General features: G+C 32.0%; 1 protein-coding gene across 3 annotated transcripts in view; it reads left to right on the top strand.

The window, feature by feature from the left end:
* Positions 1 to 15,025, top strand: part of LOC110997724 (zinc finger and BTB domain-containing protein 44) — a 48,909-nt gene that overhangs the window by 4,274 nt on the left and 29,610 nt on the right. For all 3 annotated transcript variants that reach the window (XM_045632870.1, XM_045632871.1, XM_045632869.1), the window contains exons 4-5: positions 10,503 to 10,692; positions 11,075 to 11,242. In XM_045632870.1, coding sequence (XP_045488826.1) covers positions 10,503 to 10,692; positions 11,075 to 11,242 — 358 coding nt within the window. The remainder of the gene's footprint in view (positions 1 to 10,502; positions 10,693 to 11,074; positions 11,243 to 15,025) is intronic.

The raw sequence follows: 15,025 nt of genomic DNA, 5'->3' as shown, positions 1-15,025 counted from the left end.
TAATTACGGTGAGATTCAGTGAGATTTTTAGAGTTGTTCTGACTAATACCTGCAGCTGAGTTTCATCATCGGACGTTAAAGCAGAATACAAAATATCATCCGTATCAGCTTGACGTCTGTAGTTCCACAACTAAGCTATTCTTAAGGCGAATTCTGCCGCGTACAACTACCGTGTTAGACTAGCTGCTGAAGTATTTCCGAAACAATTCGGCTTAGGGTCCTTCAAGAAAAGAGCGTACCAATTGCTTGCGAGTCTTCTGGCAGTGCGAGTGTCCATGGGCGGCTGTGTCACTTAGCATCAAGTGAGTCTCCTGCCGTCTGCCTCCTGTAACCTAAAAAAAAATTGAGAAAACATGAACTCATGTATGATGTATGTCTACATTATGTATGGGAGTCTGCATCTTACCCTTGGAGCCCTATAAACCTCTCAATAATGGTTCAGTTATATATTTGTTAAGTAAATATTCGTTAAACGCACACAATAATTTAGATTTTAACAAAAAGTTTTACCAAATTTTACGAAGTATATTGGTACAGTAGTTATATTATTAATAAATAAAAAACTAAGTTCCAAGATTCATGATCATATGATCATGAATCTTTAAATAAGCTTTTCACACATAGCCTGTTGTAATACTCAAGTGTCACAACACCACTAACTTTGATTTAAAATACCCTTTTTATTTTATTTTTTATTAATAATTGTTTAAATTTCAACTGATGTCATATAGCGAATATGTACTACAGAAATGTAAGTCTCAAAAACTACTTGATCGATGTGCATGTAACTTGGAACTTATAATCATATCTTTCGGCTTTCGAGAAATTTGTGGACAATACATACGCTAACAAAAGCAGATTTGTTTGGTATTCTAAAGAGATTAGCTTATTCCAACATTCAAAGACTTTCCTGATCATTTGACCCTGTTGTTTAAAGTAAAAATAGGACCTATCTTTGTTTGTATCATGATCTCAGTATCTAGTTTTTTATCCAACATTAATTGTTATGTATATGACGAAATCAGTTTTACACAAATTTGCTAATATAATGGCCATGGAGTACAATGCATGTGCGTATTTAATAAACAGAAATAATGACGGGAAGTATTAGTCATTTATTTAATTTACTGCCAGTTCTAGCCTACGTTATCGCAACGATTATAATCTGTGAAATTGGCGCGAAAAAATGTTTTGCACGCAAAAAAGGTTTATCAAATGTTTATGCTAATTATACAGATATCGCTAAGTTTTTGACATGCATGTATCGTTCACAGATTATGAATATTAAATCAAGTGATGGGCATAGACAAATAGAGTCCTTTGTTCTTGGAAGTCTATGCTCTTTTACCTGAGTAAAACCTTTGTAACGAATGTATAATAGATATGTTTGTGTTAACTCGAATACCTTCTTTTTAATATAAATCTAACACAACTCAAATTAAATACCTAAATTAAGGTGCATAAGAAAATATATTGGTCTGACGTTTCGCTAGCTTTCTACCCACGGTCTAAGTTTGTATCAGTTAATCAACGTTTTAACCTGTTTTAAATATATAAAAAAACTGTTCTTAAATATGCACCACATCCAATTTAAAGCCTGATATAATAACGATATTTTTTATCACAGTCGGAATAATGTTCTCAGAACCATTAATAGAAATTAAAGCAATTTGTGAGCTCTGGCCGTGTCAAATTAATATATAACTGGATCGTTCGAAACAAAAGAGCGTCTACAACGCTGTTCACAAATGAAGATATTGAGTTAAAAGGTACCTATAGTGACTAGCCAGGAGACGTTGATGAATTGGTACTTAGAATATATATATGTATATAAAATTATACACCTTAGTTTAGATTTGTAATTTCAATTAGGTATCAATAGATGTATAAGTTTTTGATTAACACACAATACACCGCAATAGATTGGTAAACGAATTGCCTAAAATAGCTTTTACACAGGTAAAAGAATAGTGTATATATTTCCAAGAACCAAGGACTCTGTTTGTCTGCCCGTAACTCGAGGTTTATTTAACATTTATAGTCTGTGAAAAAAAATGAATATTAAATTAACTACGGATTTTGTCTGTATTACATAGTATTTTCATTACTATAATAATTTAGCTTATAAATGTATAGCTTTGCGAAAGAAAGCTTACGCAATGAAAAAGCTATGTTCAGAGTCGTTTATAAATACGCCTGTATAAAAAGGGGTTGTTTCAATTCGTTTGCCAAATTACGCAAAACCGTTTACCAAAATAAAAAAATATCTTGAAAATTTGTTCATAAATTTTATAAGTTGCAAAGTTATTTTAATTGATATGAATCATATATTGGCTCGTAACGTTTTAAACATTACACTCAAGTATTAAAATTTTCTAAGTTTGAAGCTTTTTTGAGCTTAAGATAACAGGGAAGGGCAAATGTAAATACTTGCCAAGGGATTTGTTTACTTTACGAATATCTAAACAAAACGTAAAGTTTACTTTATAGTTTATCACTGATTTCCTTAGCCATAGAGTAACATTTATTTAAAACCATATTCTACTAACTCAGTGCTTACAGCGCGTAACTTATGGTCTGGTCGTATGAGAACATGTTTAATATGTGATATAGAGAAGAAACATTTACTTTATTGAATTCGAATAATAAATATCCGAATTGCCTCGACGCACCTTAAGATTTGCCTGAAGGCGGAAGGGATTACAATTGGACATGATTATTCTTGAAACATTTAAATACCATTTAGTCTCTGTAGTTGCGACCGGCTTTGTAGTCATACAATGTATGTAAAAATGTAACACAACATAAAGAAAAATTATGGGAATGTATCCCAATGTCATTATGTCTAATGCTTTTAATTAAATCATTTGTTAATAAACTTGTTTCTGAACTGGTGGTTTTTTAAATTTAAAAATAGAATAATATGTTAATTCTAAATTTGATTTCTACGAATTGAAGGTGTTAGTTTCTTATTTTAATTTAAAATTGGAATATCTGAAAATTCCAAATTTGATTTCTACAGGTGTTTTTTTTAATTTGCTTTTAAGCACTTAAAAGAAATAGAATACCTCTAATAAAAACACATTGTAAACAAAAAAAAATTAAAAGGACCAGAAGTTCCCAAAATCGCCTGCGGTCCTTTTGTATTTTCAATAATTGTTTTGTAAAATACATAAATTTTAATGGTCCGCCATTTAAATGGAATGGTATTTTTTTAAAGTCGTAAATTATATCTGAATAAATTAAACAAATTTAAAGATAAATAATGTTTTAGATAACTTTGCTTATTAAAATTTGTATCACACGATAAGCTATTTTTATTTTGCATATTATCTCTGGTTTTTAAATAATATTTTTATTATTGGACTATAAAATTAAATAATTCATATTTTGATTAGGTTTGGTTTGATAATTGTAAATGTCGGTAATAAAATGAAGCGATTAAAATGAATAATGCGAATGAACTAGCCGAATGATGGTGTGATTGTCAAACGCGATGCCGTATTCGAACCCTGACCGAAAAACTTTTTATTGAAAGATTACTAGCATATAAAGAACCTACTTAGGAGTAGAACAGACTAATAAAAAAAAGGCTTCTCATCGCCCAGACAGGTTATTATTTTTAGCCTTCAAAAAGAGGGAAAGAAATAGAGACTAGGTTCTAAGTTCATGTATTACGTAAGCAGATTTAATGCAAAAAAACCCCCTCTTCTCCTCAAAGCTCTCAAAAATAATAGTACATACACATATTGATTATTTGTAGGAATCCTCGAAAATGCATTATGTTTTCAAACATTATCAATTTAATATGTATGTGTAAAAAAAAGTAAATAATTACCATTGACGTAATCACAAATAAGAAAATCAAAGACCCCTTATAGTGCTTTATAACCAAGACTCGTGAATGAACAAATTTATAAAAACTTTTATTTATTAATATATTAATTCTACATATAGGTACTCCAACTCTGGCTATATTTTTATTTTATTCACCTACAAAAATTAACAAAAGAACAAACAAAAAACCTTCAATACATTGAACTAAGGGATACCTAATTTGGCTGTGTTGTGTGATGGTGTAAAAGTGAGGGTAAGTACGTGAAGGTGTGTATGTGTGGTATGCTCATGATGCAGGTGATTTTGTGCTTAGGAATCTTCTGCGATAGCTTAATCAAGTCGAGGCTTAATTATGGTCGTTGTTCTATGTCAGGGCTGCGCGATTCAAAACTGTGTTTTTACATAATTGTGTAAGTGTTACACTTTCAATTTAAATATTTATATATATATATTGTAATTCCTTTATAGGCATCTGTACTGCTTAGTTTGCTCAAACTTATCCTAAACAACTCAAACGTTAAGTATTAAGTTATGAAAAGTAAACAAAGATGAGACCGGTATTATAATTGGTCAAACTAATCTAGTAGAAACTATAAGACGAAAGTCTCCAAAACTCTAAAAAAACCTTCCATTACTCGAAGTTTCAACTCTGTATTTCAAATAGCCACTGACAAGCGGTTTTGTTTCATATTTTCCCCTCCTACTCGAAAAACTTAGATTCATAATATTGTTTTCACCTATGTAACAATTTTTTTTATTTAATTAACATCTAACTCCGAATTAGTAAGATTATAACCAAAATCCAAGTCCAAAATTTTTATTCACTTTTTTAACGTTGATATTGTGTTATAAACATTATACTAATGCCGAGTCAAATGTACATAATTGTTGACCAATCAACTTTACACGATGACGCGCTTCGTTCGATTTTGATTGGTCCATATTGGGCCAATCACAGACAGGCGTCCTTACGATTGAGTAAAAACAATCGGATGCGTGATCGTTTATTTTTATTATACTCACCACTTAATTAAGTTTAATAATATTTCATTTTACAAGTGTTATGTATTAAAAAATAGTTTCACAATCTTGTAGTTTTTTATTCAAGTTGTCTTCGTTTAAAACATACCATTTCATATAACTGGTTGGTAAAAAAATATTTAAACAGGTTCCATATGTAATTATTGAAAAAGGTTAAGAAAAAAGCAGATAATGCTTCGCCCATGGACCGAGTGAAATGTCAGACAAAAATATCTTTATGTATAATTTGGGAAATTAATGGTTTCACGGCCGTGTACCGGCGGAGGCTTTTTGACATCCTTTGTATATTTTTTTTTAACTTAAGAGAAAACAGTAGGTTTATTTTGTAGATACACACACACTCAATTAGCTTTGCGACACAAAATCTATATTTACCTGTACCTTTCCCTATATTTTTTAAAATGTATATAAATATCGAAATGGTTTTTCTGTTATATCAAAAGCGTTCTTTATCCGAAGCAATTGTTTCACTGAGATTGGAAACTCTTGTACTCATTTAATAACGGAAGTGATATTATATATGATCTTTAATTCTCAATCCAACTTTAAGCAATATATTTGTGTCATAAGGTTAAAAATAAAGTCAAAAGTTCAAAAAGTGTTGTAATCCTGGCCTCAGATATCGTTGTATGTTTCAAGGCGAAGTCATGAGTATACATGCCGGTTTCACTCCTGTAATTGCCCTCATAGAAATTCTTAGGATTCGAACCTACAACCTGAAGGTTCGCACAGCCTCTAACGCCCAAACCCAATAACCTATCTCAATCCATTTTTGAACATCTGAGATAGATATCATAATCCAAATATTGATAAAAGTGTGGTATAACTAAAAATCGACGGATGGTCATAGCCATCTGTCGATACAAGCTATCCGCGGTAGGTCAGATCGGTGTATATGGATAGACCTTTGTATGAAAATGATAGTTCAACTGTGCCGATATCCTATCTTAAGATTTTAACTTACACCAGCTATAAAAATAACTAAAAAGCTATTTTATATATTTTTAACATAGACATGCATATTTTAATATTTAAGTGTAAAGAGCGAAGACATTGCTTTCTATCCGTCGCCAAATATGGATTGTCTTCGTAGGGTTTGGTTATTGAGATGCAGAAAGGAGATCAATCGACTATCGCGGTTTTATCTCAGATTGTTTTCAATTGTGGATTTACTATTGGGTTCGGGGGTAAGACGATTACTAAAAACCAATTTAATAAGCGATTTTAATAATAAATAAGAATATAATATGCTATAGCTTTAATGTCGGAATATAATAACTTATAACATTGTTTCTATTAAATATAGCTTATGCTGGTCACAAAAAACTATGCCGCATGGGAATGACCTCTGTATATGCCACGTCATCTCCTATTTCTAAGAAATCATTTGAGATCAAACATGATTTCTGTTATGATTTTTATGTGTTTTTCCTAATCGGAACACGTTTTATATAGCTATATTAATAATCGACGATTTTATGAATTTGCGTTTCTTTCCGTTATTTAAGTAAATTTCTTTTATACTTAACATCAGTTGAGCCTCCTGCCCGTTTGCCCCTGGTCTATAAAAAAAAACTTCGATGTGCTGTTGAAGGCACATTCTGCCGTGCACCTCCTATGTGAAACCAGCTGGTAGAGGCATATTAAACGCCTTATTGCTTCAATAAAAGAGTTTACGCGGCATATATCACAGAAAACATAAAATGATTTATATCAATATTTTTGTAATTTATTTCGTTCTCCAATATCCTATTAATAAACAAAAACCACAAATGGTTTTACTATTAAAGCCATATATAACCTCAAACAGCTGTACTGTTTTGTCCTGCTCGCTCTTATCACTTTGAAAACAAAAGAACGAGACAAAAGTATATAAACTCTTTCGTCGTGTTAATTAACTGCCCCGACAGGGCTTGTCAAATTGTGTATATGCGGTAGAAATAGAAAACTATTGTTATACCTAAGCGGTAAAGGTAGCCTTATCCCACAAGTTTTTTATTAACTTTGTAATAAAATATTCACTAGAAATACAGAGAAAAGCAATGCAGGTTATAAATTTGTAAGGTAATGGGAAAGGTCTCAAAGCTTCGTTAAAAGCGTCTTTCCCAGCGTAATTGTCATAGAAATGATAAAATCTACGCTGTTAATCAAAAGAACACTGGGGAAATTTCTAGAATATATTTCATTAGTAGAAACAATTTGTTACTCGTATATAGTTACGTCTGGGTGTGATATATGATATAAAAAAAATCGATTGTCTGTGAAGTCGGTTTACTAACGATAGTTGAACGTGACAACGTCATAAGAAAATACTAAAATAAATAAATACAGAAATCTGAGGCCTAAAAAGGTTTATTTTCTATAGAACAGGGGGCAAACGGGCAGGAGGCTCACCTGATGTTAAGTGATACCGCCGCCCGTGGACAATCTCAATGCCAGAGGGCTCGCGAGTGGGTTGCCGGCCTTTTAAGAATTGGTACGCACTTTTCTTGAAGGACCCTACGTCGAATTGGTTCGCCTATACTGCCTTCGAATCGATGATGAAACTCAACTCCGTACAACTCTAAACCATGGTAAATGTGGTAGAAGATAAAGAGAGACCCCACACCTCTACGCAACGTCAACGCACTATAAACGTTCTATACAAAAATTCACTCAAATCGGCCGAGTAACGTCCGAAGACCTGTCTAGACTGGAAATAATTTCTTCGTTCATTGTTCGCAGTGAGAGTGAACAGTGACTCATTCGCTAGACACTATTGCTCAACCCGGATGTAAAGCCTTTAAATTCTTAACTATTGTGTTTTTTACTTTGTTTTTTTATTAAACAATAAAAACTTATATGAGGAATATATCTGCCGCCATCTTGAAATCCCTAAAGGATTTTTCCATTGTTAAAATGGGGGCCTGTGTTGTTTAAGGTACTCATATCCCGATTCTTCATATTAATAAAAGTTTATTATGAGTTAATTTAAGCTTTATAAATAAAATCAAATAAAAACTAATTTATTCATGTAGGTAACATAATGTACACTTATGAACGTCAAAAAATATACACATTAAATACTTCTATCCACACTCTCAATGCCAGGGCTCGCGAGTGCGTTGCCGGCCTTTATAATATTTTAAAATAATAGTAAGAAGTGTAGCCCGTATAGTAACCAATCTCTTGTCAAAAACATTATCTTAATAAAACTTACAATATTATTTTAGTTATTATTTACTCTATCTATATACATATGTTATGTTCGTAATTGTGAGACTTTAACCTTGAAGCATTAGAACGGTTCAAAACGTTAAAATATCGTTATGTCAGTAAAAAACTCTTAAATTAAATTGAGATTTATATCAGAATTTATTTAAAATCATTTTGATAAATAATATACAAACCATTAATTAAATACGGGAAGGTTTTTACTAAAGGATATGTATATTATACTAGCTGATCTGGCAAACGTCATTTTGCCATGTATATCATTTATAATAAAAAATAGGGGTTGATCGTAGAGGGTTAAAAATTTTGGGTTGTATGTATTTTTTAATGCTGTTGATACAGTTGATAAAAAATAAAAAATAAATATTTAAGGGTGGACTACTCTTAACATTTAGGGGGATGAAAAATAAATGTCCGATTCTCAGACATACACAATATGCTCACAAAATTTCATGAGAATCAAGCCGTTTCGGAGGAGTTTAACCACAAACACCGCGACACAAGAATTTTATATATTAGATGTTACTAAGCTTCTTAAGTTAATTTGTTTTGGACTACCTTGACCCATCAGCTAATCCATAAGTCCAAATCTGACAATGGTCTTTAATTTATGGCTAATAATGTTTTTAAAATATGCTTACTACATATCACTCACACATCGCTGGTTTTGCGACCTAAACTGAGTTTTCGAGCCTCAGAAACGAGAAACTACCAGCGAGCGCCCTGTCCACTTCCCGCCAATTCCCGGCTATCAGTTGCAGAAAACCCCCCTCTGTACTCTCTGGTATCTGCGCTTAGTAACGTTAAGAGATCAAATAGCGTACTACATATACTACATTTAAAATAATAAAATTAATTTCGTCGGAAATACCACTAAATCGTTAGTAAAGTCGTAGCAAAAAATTCATCTCATTAATATTTTTTGCCCAGTACTTGGTACACAATGGATAATGTAATCGTTGTATGTTTACAAGACCGTGTAATATACTTATAAAATATTTTATTTTATTATGGCTTTATTATACTTTATATGTTGGAATGTTAGCATAATTTGCAATGGCTTACACATATATATATACACACACATATATATATATACATATATATTTATATATATATATATTACAAGAAATTGTGATTGTTTAAGCTTCTTGAAGGTACTGAAATATTTCCGAACCAATTCGACTTAGGGTCCTTCAAGAAAAGAGCGTACCAATTCTTAAAAGGCCGGCAACGCACTCGCAAGCCCTCTGGCATTGAGAGTGTCCATGGGCGGACTCACTTAACATCAGATGAGCCTCCTGCGCGTTTGCCCCCTGCTCTATAAAAAAATGGCGTATTGTTTAGAATACATCGTGATGCAACAGGCACCACAGATAATTGTTTAACTACTTTTATGTTGGAAATGCGCTCAAAATATTTTTGACAGTATTAACAGAACATAATTGTGTAATCTGTATACTACTTGGCACCATTCCTATAGAATCGATTGAGTAACTGTCCCAACTACTCCGAAATGTAATTGCAAACTTTTGATAGAGTAATCACATTCCTAGAAGCTAGATCACTGCCGTGTAATTCTCTCAAGGGGAAGGTGATTAAATTTTTAAAGGCGGCGGCGGAATATAACTTAATTTATTATTATGACATTATTAAACCGAATGTGACATTTGCATGCCTATTTATATATGTCTGAGTGTACGGATAGTTATTATTGAAGTGAAACTTGAGATTAAAAATGTTACGGATGAAACATCATGAAGATGAGCAGCGGTTGTGTCGAAGGAAATGGAAAGAGTGACTGAGAGACAGTGGGAAAAGGAGAATGAGAAAAAATACATGCTATTGATTGATTTTTTTTTTAATAGAATCGGGGGCAAACGGGCAGGAGGCTCACCTGATGTTAAGTGATACCGCCGCCCATGGACACTCCCAATGCCAGAGGGCTCGCGAATGCGTTGCCGACCTTTTAAGAACTATATGATGTATAATATCATGTATATATATATATATATATTATGATGATTTCTTTATTCGTTTTGTAGTTATTAGAACTTTAGATGGCAATTCTGTCGCACAACGTCTTTTGCAGTAAACTTAGATTTTTTATTTATTTATATTATCATTAGCACGTATACTGTGTGAGTACACAATATATAGAATGATTATGTACTGGTACATGATGATCTATCGAGGTTTTTACCTTAGTTATAAGATTTTACAAAATAAATTTACTTCTAAACTACTTTTTTAAACCAGTACAGAGGAAAGGCCTTACCACTATGTGTAATTTTAATTGTTGTGAAACTAAGCAATAAAATAAACAGTGAAAATATTTTGTCCAAAATGAGGATCGTTGGAAGATGATGCTTTGTCTACTCGCGAATCTAATTCAAAACATTAATTTCTAGATTCACATGTACCAACAGTCCATGATGCGGGCTGAAGAAGTCCGCAGGCGGCGCAGAGAAGACATGCCAACAACACAAACGGCTGTCAACAATATTTTAGCTGCAGCAGCTAGGGAGATGGAAGAGGCCAGACAAGCTACCAGGACGGATAGAGTCGTCGCCAGCATCCAGACGGAGCAGGATAGTAATAGTAAGTTTAGTTGACTAGTCTCTAATATTTCTTTAAAGCTGCTGTAACAAAACTTAGAGTATTTATATTAAAATATATGTATGAATAAAAATGTATAGAAACTATATTCTATATATTATTTCTTCTCTTACCTTTTCAGTCATATTTTGACCAAATAAGGTCACTTTTGTATTGGTATATTTAATAAATGAGCTTTCAATTTAACAGTATTTAAGAAAGCAGTGTTAGCCTAGCTTGTTAGTTAGCTTCAGCCTGAAGTAGTAGGTTCGATCCCCGGCTGTGCACTGATTATCTGGTGTCCTAATTTTGAAATAACCATATTCTAGAAAGAAGAATGGAATAAAGAATAAGTCCACGCTAAACAAATTAATCTGGTTTTTAGCATCAACAGCTACCCCGTCAGACGTCAAACGCGAGTCCGAAGACGAGAGGCCAAAGAAGAGAATCTCGATTATGTCACCTGATGATGAGAGGATGCGAGCGAAAAAGAAGATGACTGTGCGCTTCCAGGACGAGAAGATGGAAGAACCCAATAAGGTCACTTCACCCAGTGAGTATTGTATTAGCTTTTACAGATTCTTCAAAAATGATATGTAATAGTTTTTCCAGCGATCAGGCGATTTATTTATTCAGTAAAGTTTCTCACATTATATATCTACAATATATGTCGAAGTCTTTCTAAAAGATGACAATTATAGTAAACATAGTTGTTACAAAATATTACTAAAATAAATATGTCTATGTTTAAATTTTTTAATTATTTTAAAAACTCTGACCTACCATGGATAACTTGTATCGACAGGCTATAACAATCCGTCGATTGGGTAATGGCACACTTTGATCATTATTTGGATTCAGATGTCTATCTCAGATGGTCAAAAATGGATAGAGATAGGTTATTGGGGTTTCGTGTTCTTCAATGTAAGATCGTATGAGTTTTAAATACACACATACACAAACACACACGCATACACCATGTGGTTTCCTTATAATTAATATAATTGTCTATTCTTTACATATAATCATTTTGTCGATTCGAAGAAGTGGAGGCCTGATGACCTGTAACTCAGGTGCACAACCTTTAGCAGGCATCAGTCTCACTTAAGCAATAGCAGTGATCCAAATAAGAATGACAATTATTGTATATGTTTTTTTTTTTTTTATATGTTTTTGTTTTTGTGAGAAAATAAATAAATAAATAATATAAATAAATAAATATATTAAATGTCCATGGGCTGTATCACTGCGGATGGAACTTTTGCCCGTTTGCACCCTGTTGATTTAAAAAAAACTTTTTAGCTCATAATTAACATTTAAAACTACTAAAAAAATCGAATTATATCTGTGATTTATTGTCATTATTAAATGTCAAAAAATCAAGTCTAATAAGTTTCGGAACGCATAACGAAAACAGGTTGAAGTTTTATTATAAGTTCAAATAATATTTGGTTTTCATTTTAAAATTAATAAATTACCAGATAGCGGTAAATTTTGACATATATTTGAGATGTAGGTAATCCTTGATAAACATTAATAATATCAAATCGTTTATTTGGAAAGTAAGTTGGAGGTACTTTCAAATATATTAATTATTAAAAACAACATAACAATGAATTATATTAAAACTTAATTTATAGCGAGCATTGAAAAAGTTCAATTCTAACTTTGTGAAAGAAACAAGTTTAATTACGTTTTGTTTTTTAAATGAAAGACAGGCTGGCTTGTAATGTAATCTAACATCGAACTCAAAGATTGACATAATTTTTTTTCATTAATATAAAATTTTTAAAAATATATATGTGGTGGAGTTTGAACTAAACTACTAAACCTTTAAAAGGCATTATACTATAAAATATTATGTCGTAAGCGTTTGGCCAAAAGTCACCGACATCGAGATTGAGCATTCAGATAAACTGGTCTGGATATCCATAGATGCTCCCCTCACACTTTGAAATCGTTTAGTTTTTATAATTTATGATTCGATGTATTTTTCTCATCCTATGTATGTGTGCCTATAAACTTTTCACATTAATTATTTAATTTTTCTTATACGTATCAGTGCTGCGCGTTGGCAAGTGTATCAAAGTATCACACATAACTGTTATTTAAACGATGACTCTGAGTAGTTAAGAACTATTAAATGTGATGATGTTTCCGTCAAGAAATGATAATTATTAACAAGAAATCCAGATAAAAAATATTATAATAGCCCCGAGGGCATTTGTAAAGCACCTGCCATTTTATATGATTCAAGTAAACTGTGTAATTTTATTTCAGTTCAGGTATTTTTTCGCTAAATACTATATTGCCACGTATATTTCTAGATTTGGAAATAAAAACTTATTGTCAAATCTTAGATGTGATCTATTCTAAAATATCAACATATTGAGTCGTTAAAGAGTATACTTAAAGGCCGGTAACGCATCCCCTAACCTTTTGTAACAACGGTTTTCCTTTATCGCCTAACCGCAGGCTCGCTTGTTGCCCCATGCATGGTTCAAAACCATCCTCCGCCGCGTGGTATGCGTCAGTGTTCGTGATTGACTCAAAATTCATGTATGTATTCACGAAATACAGGGATTTTCATCCGGTTTTCACCATCAGTTAGATTTAGGTATATAATGTCAAGGTGGTCATTGGATTGTGTAAGTTAAGTATTACGTCACGCAATTTTTGGAGAATGTATCCCCCCCATGTAACGCGTAACGCACCGTAACGTTATTCTGCACCCAATAGTAAAACACTTGAAACCCAGTGACTACCAAAAAGTTACCATTTATGTGGTGTAAAGTATCGGAAAGTCTCCCCCGATACAGAAACCTAAGGTATGCCAATGAAGCCGCGTAATATTTGATCATTAAAGTAATTTTTATTTATATGATAAGCTATCTATAGCTAGTATAGGCGAGGCTCCATACGTTTTAATCTAACACAGCTCTCCTTAAAATATTGATTAGCTTTCGCGATAATTGAATTTCATCCTATACTCATGTTATAATTTAACAAGGGTGCATCAAGCTAGCGTTTATACATCTGCATATAAGCACTAATTATCTTATGTGAGGGTGTTGCACCCTTCATAACTGTACTTGCCATCATCAAGGGTTCATATATAAAGTCCATATATATTTTTTATGTGCTATGAGTTATTCAATAACAAGGTATTCCTAGGCATTTGGTTCGTATTTAATTTAATCTTCAATAAGACTCAATATTTAATCAATACCTATACGAAAATATTGTCTATGACGTTGGGAAAGTCAATTGTCATGACGTTTGTCTCTGATTTTTGACGTAAATACAGATAATGTAAAACGAAATAGATATGATTGTATTGTATGTTAAGCTTTCCTTAATGGGACTATATGAAAGTCTTGTCTTTGACGTCACTGGAGGCTGATCACCTATTGAATTTAAAAATGATCATGAAACAGATTCAGAAATCTTAGGCCAGGACCTAAAAAGGTTGTAGCGCCACTGATTTATTTCATTTATTAATGACGTAATATATGCAAACATATGTTATCTTAACTGAATTTTAGCTTTTAGTAAGACGTAAAGTGAATGTACAATTAGATCATTTTAGTTTTAAGTTGCGTTTCACGGTACGCTTAGTTTTATGTCTTATGTAGTATAAGATATATTACTTTTTTAATAGAGCCTAATTTTGCAGTAATAACAATTTTATCTTAGATATAAATAATTTCTATGGGCATAAAGTTAATTAAATTTATTTATAGTATTCAAAGGTTTGGACAATTTATTCAGTAGCATAAATAATTTAGAATATTGTATTTATGTAATTAAATTATACTTTAAGTTTTTTTTCTTCAAAATACTTAATTAAAGCTAGCACACTTCACTCTTCGAGCCATTTGTTATTTTTCTTACCTTAATTACCTACTAATAAAGAACAGACTAAAGTACAACAATATTATTTAAATACCAATCAAGATTATCATAAACCGTATTTTACTCTGCTTACGTTAATAATTATTCGTCATGTGTCAAAATTTATACACAATTCTAAATTTAAATTTACCGCCTTTTTAACGATCAGATTTTACAGATGTTTGCAAGGAGCAACATTACATCCACAGACAATTTAAGATAATAACAAGTTCGTCTTGGTCTGTGTTCTTGTTTTTTTTATTTAACTATGTGATTAGCTTTCTGTGCATACTTAGGTTTTGGTTCTGTTTCTGGAGGGGTCAAAATACAAGTATGTTATAGACAGTATAACTAGTATATATATATAGTTAAATAGAAAGAGAGTTTTAGACAAAGGAAAGTTTATTTCAGACTAGTGTTAGTAATTACATAAAAACAATTC

This window comes from Pieris rapae, chromosome 21 (assembly GCF_905147795.1).
Source record: "Pieris rapae chromosome 21, ilPieRapa1.1, whole genome shotgun sequence".
Classification (NCBI taxonomy): Eukaryota; Metazoa; Arthropoda; class Insecta; order Lepidoptera; family Pieridae; genus Pieris; species Pieris rapae.
The sequence above is the reverse complement of the archived record's forward strand: the minus strand, read 5'-3'. Positions and strand labels throughout refer to the sequence as shown.